This window comes from Corvus hawaiiensis, chromosome 1 (assembly GCF_020740725.1).
Source record: "Corvus hawaiiensis isolate bCorHaw1 chromosome 1, bCorHaw1.pri.cur, whole genome shotgun sequence".
Lineage (NCBI taxonomy): Eukaryota > Metazoa > Chordata > Aves > Passeriformes > Corvidae > Corvus > Corvus hawaiiensis.
Genome location: NC_063213.1, coordinates 65,585,128 through 65,601,752, shown reverse-complemented (window position 1 = coordinate 65,601,752; position 16,625 = coordinate 65,585,128). Strand labels below are relative to the sequence as shown.

At 41.0% G+C, this 16,625-nt stretch overlaps 1 protein-coding gene across 9 annotated transcripts in view; it reads left to right on the top strand.

Moving 5' to 3' along the window:
• PHACTR1 (phosphatase and actin regulator 1) overlaps positions 1-16,625 on the top strand; it is a 307,511-nt gene that overhangs the window by 167,126 nt on the left and 123,760 nt on the right. For all 9 annotated transcript variants that reach the window (XM_048308918.1, XM_048308907.1, XM_048308880.1 and 6 more), the window contains one exon: positions 16,435-16,599. In XM_048308918.1, coding sequence (XP_048164875.1) covers positions 16,435-16,599 — 165 coding nt within the window. The remainder of the gene's footprint in view (positions 1-16,434; positions 16,600-16,625) is intronic.

The window sequence follows — 16,625 nt, the reverse complement described above, 5'->3', positions numbered from 1 at the left end:
CCTGTTTCAGTTTTGTCTCCTTTTATTGTCTTCTGCCCTTTCTGATACTGTAACTCAGTTGTCATCTTTCGATAGCATTTTACCATCCTGATTTCTACCTGAGAACCAAGTTTAAAGTCTTTGTATATGTAAGCTTCTTGAATGCAAAGACTGGGGCAACACCAAACACTCAATAAAAAATCATTTCCTTGTGGGAACTTCGAAAAATCAGATAAAATGCCATCAGGCATGATGAAAGCAATACAGTGGTTTTCCTGTATTTAACAGTAATGATCTGCTCTGAGTATTTGTTACCATCTTGATTAATATGCCTGGTTTTGATTCTTCTGTATCAAGTTACATACATCAGAAATATAATACAGAACTATTTGATAAGCCATAAAAGGCCACAGATTTTCCATGTGTAAAATATGGCGGCAGTTTATAAAAATGGGGCAAGATGTCGATGGTGGCATAGATCATGGAAGGACATGTTCTTGTTGCACTCTTATTACCAGATCACTTCAAACCACCTGATACCAACCTGGCTCAATAAGTTTGGCTTTCTGTGTCTTTTTTTTACATCCACCACCCCTATATCCTATTCTATTCTTTGGTCCCTGCCCAGGTGGGCTGCTGGATTCCATTTCTGTGGTTTTTTTCTTCTTCTCTTACTTGCTCAGAGATGTTCCTCTTAGAGGCTGATTTGCTCATTTGGCTTCTTAGTTTTTTGAAACTTGCAATTCTTTAGAAGAAAATGAGATAGATGGAAGTACTTCACTTTACAACCATTATTGGAATTTCATTCATTAATGTTGTCACTGCCTGAAATACTGGGTATGTAGGGAAGAGATCAGAAGACTCAGTATTCCGCCATGTGATGTCCCTTCCTTTCTTCTCTTTTTCATTGTCTTTTCTTTTCTTTATATATCATATCATTAAAAGCAGCAGAGTTTGTTTATGGGCTCCTTGACTGACGAGCAAAACCTATCCTGTAAATACTGTTGTATTTATAACATTTTCATTCATTGCTGCTCCCTCAGCAGAGGAGGTAGGCTTTCTACATCAATTTTTGTATTGTAAGATTTTGTTCCTTGATCTATTTCAGTGACTGGTAGTAAATGCATAGCTATTCCTTTATATCCTCTAAGATCTTGTTTGTAATCAGACAATACCAAATTTGGCTTCTTGTTCTTGGCACCTTATTCAGCCCACAATTAGCCAGAATTTAATTTCAAGAGCACAGTATAAGTATATGCAGTACCATCTTGCCAACAGTCTGCCAGGATGTCTAAGATAATTGGATGTATTTGTAGTCTCTTTAATGGATCACGCCAGGTCTCACACACCGTCCCAAATCCATTAGCCAAACCCCAGCATCAGGGGACTGGTGTAACTGAAGGGCAGCGCCAGAGTGTCCAGTGGTTAAGCCAGCTTTGTCTGTGTGTTTCAGTGGCTTTCTTAGAAACTGGAGGGTACTGTGATGTTTGCCATTATCTAGATGAATGCAGCAAAGCTGCAAAGGGGTGAAGTTGGGACACACTTGGAGGCCCTGTTTTTCCTTTGTGACTTTGATTTGCACGCTTCTCAGAAAATAATGATGTTCTTGCCATCCCTGTGAGGTGGAAAACTGTCCTCTTGCTGGTTTTTTGCTCTTGTGAAGTGACATGAATCTTCACTGGTCTGTTGCTTTTAGTCTGCTTGTCTCAGAAAGGATTGGGTGGAGAGGAATAAGATAATGTTTGATCATGTCCCTGTCATCTCTCACTGACTTTTCTGGCTTTGGGTCGAGCTACTGAAGATGAGGCAAATCTAACAGAGCCTTTGCCTTTGGATGAGACTCTTAGATTCAAAAGATGAGTTATTTCTGTTGCTCTGAAAAACAATGAGCACATGGTATAATTTAAATCAAAGATAAAACCAGCCACTATAAAATCACCTGCTGTAGCTTCTTTGGAACCACTAGACATAGCATTCTGGCTTGGTAATGTGCAGGCTACCCTTCCTGAAACATGCCCAAAATCACTGTGCCCATCAGCCAACATTAAGCTGTGCTGTTGAAAGAGATCTCATGGGCAAGCAGTGTTCCTTCCTGAAAGAAAGCTCTGCATCCCAAGTGAGAGAAACCACAAGTAAGGATGACCAGACCTGACTGACAGCCTCTGCATATTTCCTCTGCACAGACAGTGGAAATTTTTAAGGTTTGAAAATATGACTCAGGAACAAAAGACAAACATTTCCCCAGGCTTCCCCAATGCTTCCCCTCCCTGCCCCCCCCCAAAAAAATAAAATTGTGTCCAAAATGTCCAAAGAGAAGAAGAGGGCAGGTTTCTGCATATTTATGATTTGTAGTGTGATAGTCAGGACATAAACTGGGGTGAGAGACCTGCAGGCTCCAAGTCCTTGGTTTGCGTAACCTGGTTTGTTACTGCTGTGCCCATTTCTTTGCCCCTAACCAGGAGAGGTATTCAGTCTCCGTGACTTACTGAATCTCCGAATCCCAAGGGTTGCAATTTAGGATGTACAGCCTCTTGTGCAGGGAGAGCCCAGCATATCTATTGATTGGGTCATTTTGAAAAGGATGTAAGGCGTACTTCAAATCTTCCCTTTCCTTCCTCCTGCCCAGGGCTGTGTAGCCCAAGGCTAGGATGACAAGTTTAGTGCTGCAGTTCAGTAGACACCCTCCCCTATGACTACTTAGGAGAAGGATCTTTCCCTCTGCCATCTTTTGCATGACATCTTTCAGGCCATTAGTCTAATGGCTTTGTGCAATAGAAGTGCAGGGAATAAAATTAAAATGGATCCAATTGTTTAATTTATCTTGGGAGATTTAGGTAGCAGAGAATGATTTTTATTTCACCTTGCCTCCTAAGAGAAGTTGATTATATGTTTGAAAAAACAGAGACTACTGGTATTTTAAATCTTCTGGAAGCACAGAAGTGTAATCATGGAAATACTGAGACTATCAAGTCATTGCAAGAAACGAGAGTCTAAGTTTTGTTAGAAATTTTGAGAACTATTTTTTGTCTTCAGTTGTAGGCTAAGGGATGTTCAGCTGCAACACAATTAGTGTTATCTTGGTGTTAGTTATCCTTTTAATACAGATTCAAGAATAAGCAGATAGAAATGTTGGTAAGCAGACTTGAATGTATTGGAGATCTTAGGATAAATAATTAGAATACTCATTAACTACATTCTCACCAATGAGCCTGGCCTGGAAATGTCACTGTGGTCTATTGCATCCACAGTCTTATGTATTAGCAAGTTTCTACAAAGTATTGATGATCCATATATTCACATCTATATGGACTGTAGACGTGGTCCCTATGTCCATGTCATAAGGATTATGGCACCACCTTTATCTCTCTTCACCCATGCACTGGGTGCAGTTACTTTGACATTTCCAATATTCTGATACTATCTGAAACTGTATGTGTGCAGCTCCAGTGTTATTTTTAACATGGAGACTCTATCAACCTTGCTTTTGGTAAAGGAAGTAAATAAATAAAATAAATAGAAATGTTATTTCTTCTGTATCATCTGAAATTGAACTCATATAAAGAGTATGTGTGTCATGCTGCTGTAGTGCTTTATAGAATCTTATCTTTCCCATTTTACTTTCCAAGCTGCTTAAAATGTCAACACTGATAAAACTTCAGATGCACAGACTGGACAGTCAGCAGTGTAAGTGCACAGACATGTGGATGGATGGGTGGATGGATGGATGGATGGATGGATGGATGGATGGATGGATGGATGGACGGACAGTGGAAGCTATTTGAACCCATACACCAGCAAAACAGGATGCTTTCCTTATGCTAGCACACTGGTTTTATTGGATAAATAGTTTTGAAATTTGGGTTCACCCTGAAGGGAAAGCCAGGTGCAGCGAGTTATGTGGAACTTCACCTGTTTGAATCTGAATTACACCCTGTTGAGAAATAGAAGAGTGAGATGAGTAAAGCTTTCATTAATATTCACAGCCCCAAAATAATTGTCTGCAGGTTTATAGTCATGAAGGTGAGAAACTGTCTTCCAGTGATCTGCTGTGGCACTTAAGACAGAATGTGCTGTCTGCTCCAGCATCTGAATAGAGAAGAGCAATTTCTGACTGTGTGCTCTCTGTAGCTGCCAAACTTGAGCTCCTCTAGCAGCCATTGAAGAGAATTAGACATGATACCTAACTGGTAAAGAAAGGAGGGACTCATGAGCCTCAGCTGTGTAGCTTCTTCTCCATCAAAGTCCACTCCCTAAGTCACATAAGCAAGCTAGAACTTGGGAGGTGTTTCCTTTTGTCTTTCTTGTGTGTCTCATTTAAACAAGGACAGCATTTTCCCTGCATTATTTGCCTCTAGTTGCTAATGTGCGCTTGGTTTTCTATGTGTTTTTGTCATCTGAGTCAAATGCCATTTTCCTTGTGAACTCAGTGTGCTCGTGCTGAGCATAGAAATCCATGAGCCTAAAAGAAAATAGGGAGATCGTGTAGTTCCAGTGAACTGATGGTTCTTTCTCTTATTCATCTCAAGTTGGCAGAACAGCCAGTTCACGAAACAGCAAGACAGGCATCAGTTCATTAATACATTTGCTGGCATTGCATAGAGGCTCAAGAAGGACACTTTTTGGTGATATTTTTCTTTGGGGTTGTTTTCATTTGTTTTTCATTTTGTCAGCCTTTTTTGGCCATTGGGCCCAGTGAGATAACTAAATTTTGAAAAAATACAGGCCTATATAAAGATGGGCATTACTTGTAGAATTCAGCAGCTCTGAGCTAGTGCAGCTGCTCCCTGTGCTTACCAAGCAAACTGTGTTCTTCACCTGCTATGATTAATTTATTTCAGATTTTTGCATTATTATTGCATGTAGACCAGGTATGGGGAATTGTAAGAGAGAATTGGGTTGTGAGCTGTAAAACCTGCCTGCAGAGGCACATGGCAGCACAAAGCAGCACATAGCAGCACACAGAGGCTTGTCTCCACCAGACCCTGGGGGGGGAGGAGGTGTCACAGGGCAGACCCCTACGGAGAGGAGCCTGCCGGGAGCTGACAGACAGGTGAGCAGTGAATGATCATCCCATAGAAGGACATTTAGGAAGTGTGTTGCTGATGTGGTAACACGGGATGGGTATTGCCATATAAGGAAATACTGTGCCTTAGAAAAGTGTATAAAACCAACTCATTCCTTTGAATAAACAATTCAGATTCCCTGCCAGTCTGGGTCCGTCATTCAATCGCCAACAACCAGGTTCCATTTTTATATGTTTGTGTATTAGTACATGCAGTCATATACCTGTTTTGTTTCTTGTTTCCTCCCTTTTTAACAAAATGCTTGGGAAGTGTTTCATTCTGAACACCACCATAAGCCTTTTAAAACTTGGTGTACTCAGCCAGATGTCATGGTTCAAGACAGTCTCTGACTTGTGAATTCAAACAAAATGCTGTTTAACTAAAGAGATTTTTGAACATTAGGTTTGTGGGGTAAATACTCCAGCTCAGTTGGAAGAGCATATGACATTTGACTTTGACAGAAAAGGATTTGTTATACTTGTAGGATGTCGTGTGGATACTTCTCCTAAAAGAGAACAGTACTTAAAATTGAGAACCTGTTCCCCATAGATTGTATAGAAAGAGGCAGTTTATATTGTCAAGAAATGCTCAGAAAGGCTTATGTTGTAGTTGTTATGGTTTGTTGTTTTGGTTTAGTGGTTTGTCTTTTTTTTATCATCTGCTTGGTAGCAGAATCTTGATGACTTTGAAAGGAAACTTTCAGCATGTAGGCAAGACAGATTTCATCAGTTTGTTGCTTTATCCAGTGCCAGCAGCAAAGGGGTGAAAAAAGATCACTTTGTTTTAATTATAAGAAATGTCAGGGTTTGATTGAATTTCATCCTACTTCTGGATTGAAGTGAAACCTTGTGCAGATGCCTATCACAGTTACCTTCATGATGTTGAAAATGAACTTTGCTGCCAATTTCATGGCCAAGTGACTCTGTATAGGCACATCCCAGTGCGCTGCTGGAGTGTTCTGCTTGCATTTGCAGCTCACAACATGCCTCTGGTTCCTCTCTCAAACACCACAGAAAGGCATTGTTCCCATCAATACAGTGGAAAGCCCTCAGTCACACACCATATTGTAATGTTTTCTCTGCCGACTTACTTTTCTTAAGGTAAATTTTAGCATTCTGGAAAGGACCCTTTAGCAGCTTTGGCCAGTCACTAGATGGCTTGGGTAAGGTAATTTGACCCCTTGTGACCTTTGTCATTCACTGTGCTACAATCAGGATTTCATTCATTTCTTTCTGCTAGCATTATTTCAGAGCATAAAGCATCTGGAAGTATTTCAGAGCTTTTTCTGTGATCATGTTTTCTTGGTTCCCTGTAGTACCCTTTTCCTTAGCTCTGATCTAAACCCGTTCTCATTTTTTGAGCTATTTCTGCTTGCTGGACTTGGAATAATTCATGAGCTTGAAGGTACGTGCAGATACGTGCATAGATCCTTCCCTTGCCTGTAACATTCCTTACGTAGATACACCAGTTTGATTACCTGATGGGCTCCATCTTTTTTTCAAGGCAGCAGCCGCTTTTTAGAAACCAGAGATTTCCTCTGAGCAAGAGCAATATCCTGCAGAGCTCAGCAACCATGAGATACCCTAGAACTTAAAGCTAAAAAAGACAGTGGAAAAAAAAGTGAAATCATAGCTATGAAAGCCACACAGAAAAACTCAGTTGTGTTTTAGCCAGCAAGTTTCCATGCTTTATTCATGACCTTAACAGAATCATGGATATTATTGTTCCCTTTGAGTTTCATCTTTGAAACTCAAGCCTGTACTATAAGGGCCTAAAGAGACATTTCACCACAGCCAAGGGTCTAAACTAACTATCATTTGGATAAACAAAAAAGTTCTCATTATAATGACAATCAGCAAAGACCATATGTAGCTGCACTTAGGTACTCAAAGCAAAAGTATTTAGTACTTATTGTAAATTCCTGAACATGGATACAGACTGTCTCTTTTCAGAGTCCAATGAAACATATTTTTTTGCTAGGCTGTTACTGAGGGAGATTTTTAAACTCGTATTTGTACTCATTATCAATGTGCCATTTGGTATAATTACTCCTTTCCTCTTGGCCAACTTCCTATCAACTTCTTTAAAGAACAGAAATAGAAGTTTATTTTTCCTAAGGGAAGGAATACAGAGTTTACAAGGGAATGGTTTGAACTTTCTAGCTCTTAAATGAGGTACTTTTTTCCTTTTCTCCCAGCCATTACAGTAATTAAAAACTCAATTTTTTATCTTTATTTTGATAGTGGTGAGATAGTACCATTGTTTTTAGGAAGTTTAATGTTTGTAATGCCCTTTTCTGAATAAGATTACTTTTAATAAGAGGACACACCTCTCTCAAATTTCTGAAAAATATAAAGATATGCCTTCTAAAGCACACATATCTAGTAAAATTAAGTTAAAATATTGGATATTCCTACTTAGGAGAATGTCAAAAGGAGAAGATCAGAAATTATTTGGTCTATCAGAAATTCCCTAAGAAATTTAGAAGCATTCAAATATTTTTTTTCTGGGATTTCTCAAAATAAACAGCTAGCCTTTTGCACTAGTGGTTTATTTTTAGAAGGGTGGAGAACTTTCCTGATTCCCAGTGAGGACTGGTAAAGCCAAGGTGCTCTGCTATGTAAGCAACTGTGTCTTCCTCTGTCTACATGGCAATTAGGAAAATTGTCCCCCTCTAACAGAAGCCTAGCAAAATGTGAGCAACAAACCCATGGGCTTCCGTGGACTGGATCCTTTTCTTGGATTACTTTTGTATTTTGCAGCTGAGCAGAATTTGCAATGCAGGCTGGTATAAGAGAGAAATCCAGCCATGAAAATGTAATCATTACCGGCTCCTTCAAGAAGACAGCTTCAATCACTATCAAGCTAAAACAAGCATAGGAAAAATGTTACGCACTGTTTCTTCATCAGGATATATTTAGAAGTTGAAGGTACCTGGGCCTCAATTCTGTATTTTCTTGTTGAATGGGTTAAAGATTTGCTGAGAGGAAGACAGCTTCTCTGTTGTCCTTAGCTTTGGCTTTCAGGAAGAACTTGAGCTGTGATGGATGAGACTTAACTCTAGTTGATGAGTTTGGGTATGACTGAAAGACAAATTAGATTGCTTAACAACAGAAGTGTCTGCAGGGATCAATCTAGGACTCCTGAGCTATGGTGCCTAGTCCTGTTCACACGTATCATTGGTTTCACCCCAGCCAGCAACTAAGCCCCAGACAGTCGCTCACTCACTCTCCTGCAGCGGGATCACAGAGAGAGAAGAAGAGTGAGAAAACTTGTGATTTGAGATCAAGGCAGTTAAATAGGTAAAGCAGAAGCTGCATGCAGAAGCAAAGCCAAATAAAGAATTCCATGGACAGGAAGGTGTTCAGCCACCCCCAGAAAAGAGAGCCCCATCACGATGACCTGGGAAGACAAACACCATCACTCCAAACATCTCCCCCTGCCTCCTTCTTCCCTCAGCTTTATATGCTGACCATGACACTGTATGGTCTGGAATACCCCTTGTGTCAGGATTGGCTGTCCTTGCCGTGTCCCCACCCAGCATCTTGTGTATCCCCAGCCTCCTTGCTGCTGCAACCGTGGGAGGAGCAGAAAAGGCCTTGACACTGCACAAGCCCTGCTCAGCAGTAGCAAAAGCATCCCTGTGTTATCAACACTGTTCTCAGTGTTGTTAACAAATCTAAAACCTAGCTCCATATGAGCTTCTGTGAAGAAAATTAACTCTATCCCAGCCCAAACCAGCTCAACATGTATTCGAGGAGTTACTGATGTTCCAGTGGTTGATGCCCACTTCTAAGGTGAGAGTCACAAACCCCACAGCAACTGTTTTGCCTGGTAGCATTTCATTTGTTTAATACAGTGTTAGAGCCTTGAATTGCAGTAGTTCTGTGGGTATGCCCAGCTTTCTCCTCTGAATTTTTTGGTGTTGTGAGATTTAATCTCCTTCTTGGCAAAATACCTTTTAAGGAGGTTTGAAGAGTAATGTTTTTCTGGTGCTCTCTGCTAGGCGAGCTTTTAGTGTGGCGGTGTGATTACCTTGGAGTCAATGCCCTAGATAGGAAATCCTGCTTGTAGCTGACATTTACACCAGAACATGAGTTTTTTATGGCAGTTCTTCACAGGCTGAAACATGGATCCCTCTCACTGGGTGCCCAGCAAGCTCTGCTCACAAGGTTCCATCTACCTGTCCATCCTCTCCTGCTTTTGCTTTCTGGGGAAAGGATGTAGGAGACAGCACCTCACCTCTCTCATCTCTCCCCTCATGCCTCAAAGAGAAGATCCCCTACCAGAAGTGAAAAAAAGGGACAGTGAGAAGCAGTATCTTCACTCCCCTTTATTCTCCTTTGTACAGAACTGGACAGGATCAGGCTCTCAACAAATCACAGCTGTGAACAGTAGTTTCTTTCAATCCATAAGTGTAGCAGTAAAGAACCCACAGTAAAGCCCAGGAATAGTGTTGGAAGAACAGTGTTTGTGCTGGCAGGTCAGTGCCCTAACTATCACTAATGTTTTCTTTCAGACTCAGTAGCTCTTGAATTCTTTAAAATAACAGTTTTAGTAGGATAGATGTGCACCTTCATCCATCATGGTATGAAGTAGTAGTAGTGTTCCTAGGGAAAATGGGAGATGTGGGCTTAAGCCTTTTCAAGGGGAAGATGACAGTGACCCCATGATTCTCCTTTCTCCCAAGTAAGTTCTCTACCTGCTTTAACAGAAAAGTCCTTGCATCTCATCTTACTTCCTCTGCTTTCTTAAAAGCACAAACTGTGCATCTCCTCCCTTCTTGCCAATTAGGAAGGGTAAAATATCCCTTCCTTTCAAGCTGAAGTTTTTTACTGGAGCAATTCCTGGTACCTATGGAACTGTAGCCCCAAGAACAGTGTGATATCTCTTTTGCTTTTGCTGGCCCTGTTCTTCTCTTGGTTGGTTTTTGGATGTGTTCCACTTGTAGTGACTGCTCTGAGTCCTATTTTAGAGCTACAGAATCTCCAGATACTGTGTGTGATGCCCAAGACAGACCTGTGCTGTCTGCTTCGGTGTCTGGGCACAGGACAGTGATGAGCTACAGTACTGTTTATTTGATTTAGCCTTGAATCTGTGTGAAATAAATGCATAAGAGATGGAAAACCTGGTAAGTAATAAGAGCAATAAAGGAAACAAAACAGCTGATATCAAAGAAATGTAAAAATCTTTATTTTCTGTATTTGCAGGGTTTATAGGAAGAGATTATATGGCTGTTGGTGACATAACCTGATAAATTTCTTTTGTTGCAAGTGAAAATCTTATGTACTATCTTATGATACAGAAAATACTTGGTGTTTTGAGAGAATTCATATCAATAAAGACATATTTAGAGTGATGCATTCAGTGCAGTGTAGTTGGCAGAGGTTAAAAAAATGGCTTTCAGATTGCAATTAGCATGAATAATTTACGTTTTACGTCAAAATGGGGATGAGTTGAAAGCAGGGTCCTAGAGGGATTAGACTTCTAAAACTATTCTCTGCACTTCTGTGCCAACAAGAAAAATAAATAGACTGAGATAGAGGGATTGTAGCTGAGAGCAGAGCTTTACCATGGTGTGGTACCTGTGCTGAAACAGGCAAGGTTAAGAGATGAGAGACTCCGTTTATGGACACAACGCAAAGTGCTGCACACCTGGGGAGCGGGAATAATTGGCAGGGGTTTGGAACATGTGAGTGCTGCTTAGCATGCAAAGGAAAGCTACTGACAGGCTCTTCATGGCTCATAAAACCACTATGCAAACTCACTGCCACTGCAAATGTACACATCCAGTGGGAGCTGTTCTCCACCAAATAGGTAATCATCCTCGTTTGGCAAGACTGCGTTTAGACTGCAGCGTGCCATGCCTTGTCTTTCATTGGAAAACAGACCTTTGTGAAGTTAGGAAAAGTTTAAATGGGCAATTCACATAGTAAAGGCAAGGCTGATGGAAATTAATTCCAGGTGCAAAAGGAAATTAAAGGGAAATAACTGAACATAATAGAAGAACAGAAAATAAACAATTTTCCTGAAAGAAAAACAAGGTGGTTTTTTAATTGAAAGTTTTCCGATTCGGGTAAAGAGTAGACATAAGTGCTCAGCAATTAGAGAAGTTGTTCAGGTTTCCTGTCATTTCAAAAAGACATATGGTGTGTCTGCATCTTGTGTTGAACAAAGCTGCTAAAATAAGGTCCATGCAGTCTGAAGTGAAGGATATTTGGGGAGCAAGTTCAAAAGAAACCCTGCAACAGGAGTTTGTTGGAAACTGATCTGCAGGATAAAGACTGGTTCGATGTGGATTGGCAATGAGTAATATTATGTTAGGGGTATTTATTTATATAGAGTTCTTGTCATTAAATAATATAGCACATTTAGTTAATTGCATCTTTAGGTCCAAGATAATTTTCAGCCTGTTACTACAGATTTGTGCAAATATCACAGAAAGCATGAAGTAGCCATTGGTGCTTCCTAGGAAGACTTAAAATCGAACTTCATGAAGTAAATTGCCTGTTAAGATCATCATGTGTCTGATTAAGAAAAATTAGTGTTAAGAAAAGGTCTGAGAGAGAACTTTGTGTGATTACCAGTGAGGAAGGTAATATTAAAAACCACCAGTGGGATGGGTGGGCTTCAGCCTTCAGCAATGAAACTGCTTTTTGTACCCAAATGCAGTAATAGTGGGTTTTTTCTAAAATGGAAGCTGGGTATAATGGAAGCCGCTATTATGTATCAGCAACATTCAAAGATTAAGTGATTCCCAGACAGTGGTAGGAATGATAAAACTGGCTGTCATTCTCCAGGAATACTTTCTAAGTTATGTTGCCTTTGGGAGGGCCTTTGATCTGTGTGCTATGCTTCTCAAATCCAAAAAGTAGGCGACCCCTATGTTGTCTCTTACTGGACTTTCTGGAAATTAACACCCTACTGAAAGATGTGGGAGAATCATAAGAACATACAGAACAGGTCCAAGATGGCCTGGCCTCTTTTTTTCTTCGTAGTGTATTTCAAACAAGTAAAATTTTTTTTATATTACTTGGATGCAAAGTACTTCAGTTTGTGGTGGGTTTTTTTCATTAAAACCTCAAGTCTTGCTTAAGCCTTATATAAAGTCTATATGGACTTCAAGAGTATTAAGAACTACAGTAAAATCTTGAGAGCTGTCTCACAGCCAAACAGCCTATGAAAAACTCTCAGGTTTGGTTTCCCGATTGCTAACTCTGGAATGACAGCTTGGACAGAACACAGTGGGGGGGGGGGAGTGCATCACATCACCCTCTTGCCATAAGTGCAGGTCCCAGTATTTCTTTGTGTCTCAGAAAGATCTCTCAGATCCTGGAAAAATATCAGAACAAGTTCCCAAAAGCACTGAGTATCAGCAGCAACTGTAAGACATAAACATCACATTTGTGGCACCGGTGTCAAGATGAGATCTCAGCAGTGTGACTACAGGTATTAATGCACACGGCAGTTCCCTCTCCCAGTTCAGCAGACTGATCAGGCTGGGACTGCTGGGACTGCTTTCCTCTTTGAAGGCAAAAGAGATAGAAAAAGAGTGCAAGGTCTGGGTTACTTTCCATTCCTGCAAGTACCAGCTTTTTTGGGAACAGCAAAGGTGTGAAATCAGCCTACGGAGCCTGCTGTCAGCAGTGGGTGTCGCAGCCCACAGCCAGTCAGTAGTCATTATGAGCCAAAAAGGCAGAGAAATCCGGCCAACTTGAGCAAAAGATGCAGCAGCAGAGAGGAGCACAGAATTCTGGCATTTACTTCTTGCATTGTGGTCTGCTTTTATTCTTGCTGTATTAAAACTGTCATGGCTTTATGCTAATGTGGTTTATTCCTAGCCAGTGATTATTATGCTTTGAATTAGCAGTGCTCTTGAGAGCATTTCTCATGAAAAAAAATCATGTCCTTCTGAGAAATGCGAATGAGAAGGAAAAAGAGCTGTTACTTGCATTAGCTTGGAACTGTGTGTGTGTTTGGAGAGGATGAAGGAGAAAGGCCACTTTCATGACTGATGCCAGGCACTGCAGGACTCTGAGGCCACAGATTTGTGTGTGAGACATTACTGAAATTCAGGGAAGAGCAGTCAAAATATGGGAATGGTTTTTACACTGTGTTTGGCTTTCAGTGAACTCACCCTTTGGGTAAATTCTTTTTGACTCTAATGTTAGTTTTGCCTGACTGTAAATCCATACTCATTTACCCTGAGTGGGAAAAGCTTCCCCAGGGGCATGAGGGCGCAGCTGTTGTGGGACAGAGCTGTGTGTATGTTGTGAAAGGAGAGTGTCTTTAAGGGGTGTCAGTTCTCCAGGGAATGGCCTCAGAAATACCAGTTAGGACCAGCTATCAAAGAGAAGTTGTTGCAGCTCTGAGATTTAGTAACTAAGGCACCTGGGTAGCAGAGATCTTGGCTCAGTGATGGGGAAAAGGGGAGAGGGTGAGCAGCAAGAAGAACAGTATGTTTCAGCTGTAGGTTTCTCAGCAGGAAGCCTAATTCAGCAGCAGCAGTAGTGTGTCATTCCCAGTTTGCTCAACGGGCCACTTCCTGTATCCCCCAAATAAGGCAGCAAAGACAATACCAGCCCATTACTTTTAGCTGCATCTCTAAAACATCACAGCACTGGAACACAGTGGGATCTTACATGCTGAACTAGAGGCATCTTAAAAATGGAGGAAGGGGAAAAGGTGTGGTCCCTTTGGGTCTGCATATAGAGGGCAATGGTCTGTACCCTGTGCTGGTCTTCAAGGCCCAGCAGGTTCCCGTGAAATCAGAAAGGATAAGGAAATTTCTGATTTCCTCTTCTTTTTACCCATATGGTTTATTTGGCATAACCAGGCAATTCCCAGCCTTGATACAGCATGTCCAGCCCCTGCACAGGACAGAGCCTTGTAATGGGTTCTTTGGATAAGAAGGTATTTCTCCAGGCAGTCAGGTACAAAGAGCTGGAACAGAATGAAGTGCTTTGGCCAGATTATCTTTTATTCCCTCTGCTTTAAATTGAAAAGAGATGTTCTCAGAAAGGTCTGTCTTTCTCTCCATTACCCCAAAGAATAGCAGTTTTTAACCATTCCTACTGCAACAGCTGGGTTCACTCTATCTTGCTGGCTAGCTTTTTCTTCTTCAGAAAGAAGTTACAGGCAGCTGTATCCGGCATTGATATTTTACAGGAAAAAGGACTGTGTTGCGTGTTAACATTCAAAACAAACAGAAGAGCAATAACAAAATGACCAACCTTCTTGCAAAAACCTGAGGGACTCAAATAGTAGTTCAGTTGGAGTTCTGATAATGAAACCTCCTTTGTGTTAGAAATGCGTCTCTGGCTGTTCCCATGAAAACCAACCTAAATTTGGCTCACTTAAAGCCTCGAAAAAATTTCCATTGATATACATAAGAATTTGCCAGCCAAAATCTCTGGTGATTCTGTCAGTGTGGAGTGGGCGTGCTCATCCCTTCAAAGCAGTGTTCTTGCGGAGGTTCCTGAGCCCCTGTTCATGCCTGAGGTTAATACTTAATGTACTAGAGGTGAATAGAAACACCAGTCTGTTGTCTTCAGAGCAAGAGAGGTGACAATCTGCATCCTGTCTTTATGAATCCAGACTGTGTGTGCAAACCACTCAAATCAGTGTTAGTGGCAGTGTCACATTACAACACAAGCCCGGGAAATGGTATCCCTTTAAACAAAAAAACAAAAAACAAACAACAACAACAAAAAAGGCAATAACTTAAAAAAAAAAAAAAAAACACAAAAAAAACCAAAAACAATCCCCAACAACAAACCACACACAAACCCCCCTCCTGTATGCTGACTGAACTATGCAGATGCTTTTTTTAGGGAGAGAGCTGCATGCTTCAGTCCAGGGCAGGGAGACCCTCTTGCATCCCTGGCAGCTGCCGCACAGAGACAACCTCTCTTGTGGACTGCTGGTACCTTCTCTCTGTTGGTGTTTTCTTTGTGGTCCTGGCATTCCTCTCTCTGTGCATCTAGTCACAGGGATATTATTTCCCAAAACTATCAGCATAAATTTTTCCTTGCAAATGTGAGATGGGGGGGACCATGCTATAACTGCGCCAAGTGACCATCCCCAGACTTCTCTTGTTCTCATCAGGTAGGAAGGGTAATTTAAATTCTTCAGATTTTTTTTTCAGTATTGAGACTATTATGATGTATTACAGGGTAAAGGTTGCAGAAAACTGAAATCTTAAGAACAGAAGCTCAGTGAAAACCTCTATCCCCTTCAAGGGAATTCAACCCTAAGTGTGGACAGTATTAAAACCCAAAATTAAAAGTTTAAATGTTAAAAGCTAAGCATAAGAATTGGAGGGCAGTGAGTGGGCAGAAAAATGGGACTAGACTTGGGCCCCTCACTACGAGAAAGACACTGAGGTGCTGGAGAAGGGCTGGTAAAGGTTCTGGAACACAGGTCTCATCATGAGTACCTCAGGCAGCCTGGAGAAAAAGAGGCTATGGGGTGACCTTATGGCTCTCTAGAGCTGCCTGAAAGGTGGGTGTACCCAGGTGGGGATCAGCCTCTTCTCCCAAGTAACCAGTGGCAGGACTAGAGGAAATGGCCTCAAGTGGCACCAATGGAGCTTTTAGATTGCATATTAGGACAAATTTCTTCATGGAAAGGGTTGTAAAGCATTGGAACAGGCTGCCAGGGAAGTGGCGCAGTCACCATCTTTGGAAGGATTTAAAAGATACGTAGATGTGGCACTTGGGGATGTGGTTTAGGGGTGGACTTGGCAGTGCTGGGTTAATGGTTGGACCCGATCTTAGAGGTCTTTTTCACCCTGAACAATTCTATGATTCTGTGATTTTTTAACACTCTCTCTCTTACTAGGAAGTTCCTAATGTAGCTCCTTTTTGTAACACAAGCGATTTTAATGGACACGGTAATGGTACCAAAGGGTCATTATTTATCAGGGTCTTTGCTCTTAATAAATATTAGTTAAAGGAAATGTCTCTTTCCATTGCAATTTAAAAAAACCCAAACCCTTGTAATATTTCTTTTAAATTATATTGTATCCTTTTTTTTGAGCTTTCTCTTCCCCAGTCTCTATCACACCTCCCCAGGAGTGGCTGATGGCTGAACTGCCAGCTATCTAGAGCAATGTAGAACAATTTGTTAAAAATTATAACTTTTATAACATAATAATCCATATTCCTGTTGCATCTTGTTGTTACTACTGTTCTTTACAGTAGATTAACAATTTCACTGAAAGAAAAGGAAATAATGTTAAAATAATAAGGACTACTTTTTCCCTTTGTTATGGTTCTCTGTGTCCATGAAAAATTTTGGCCATCTGTGTGGTTTTCTGATAACTTATTAAAGCATTTATTTCACTTCCCACCTTCCTTGTTTTTTTCTCTTTTTCTTGCTGAAATTACAGCTGAAGAGGTGGAAAGACTGGCTGCAATGCGTTCAGATTCTCTAGTACCTGGGACTCACACGCCTCCAATCAGAAGAAGAAGCAAATTTGCCACTCTTGGGAGACTTTTTAAGCCGTGGAAATGGAGGAAGAAGAAGAGTGAAAAATTTAAGCACACTTCAGCAGGTAACTGTTGCGTTGGGGCCGGTTTA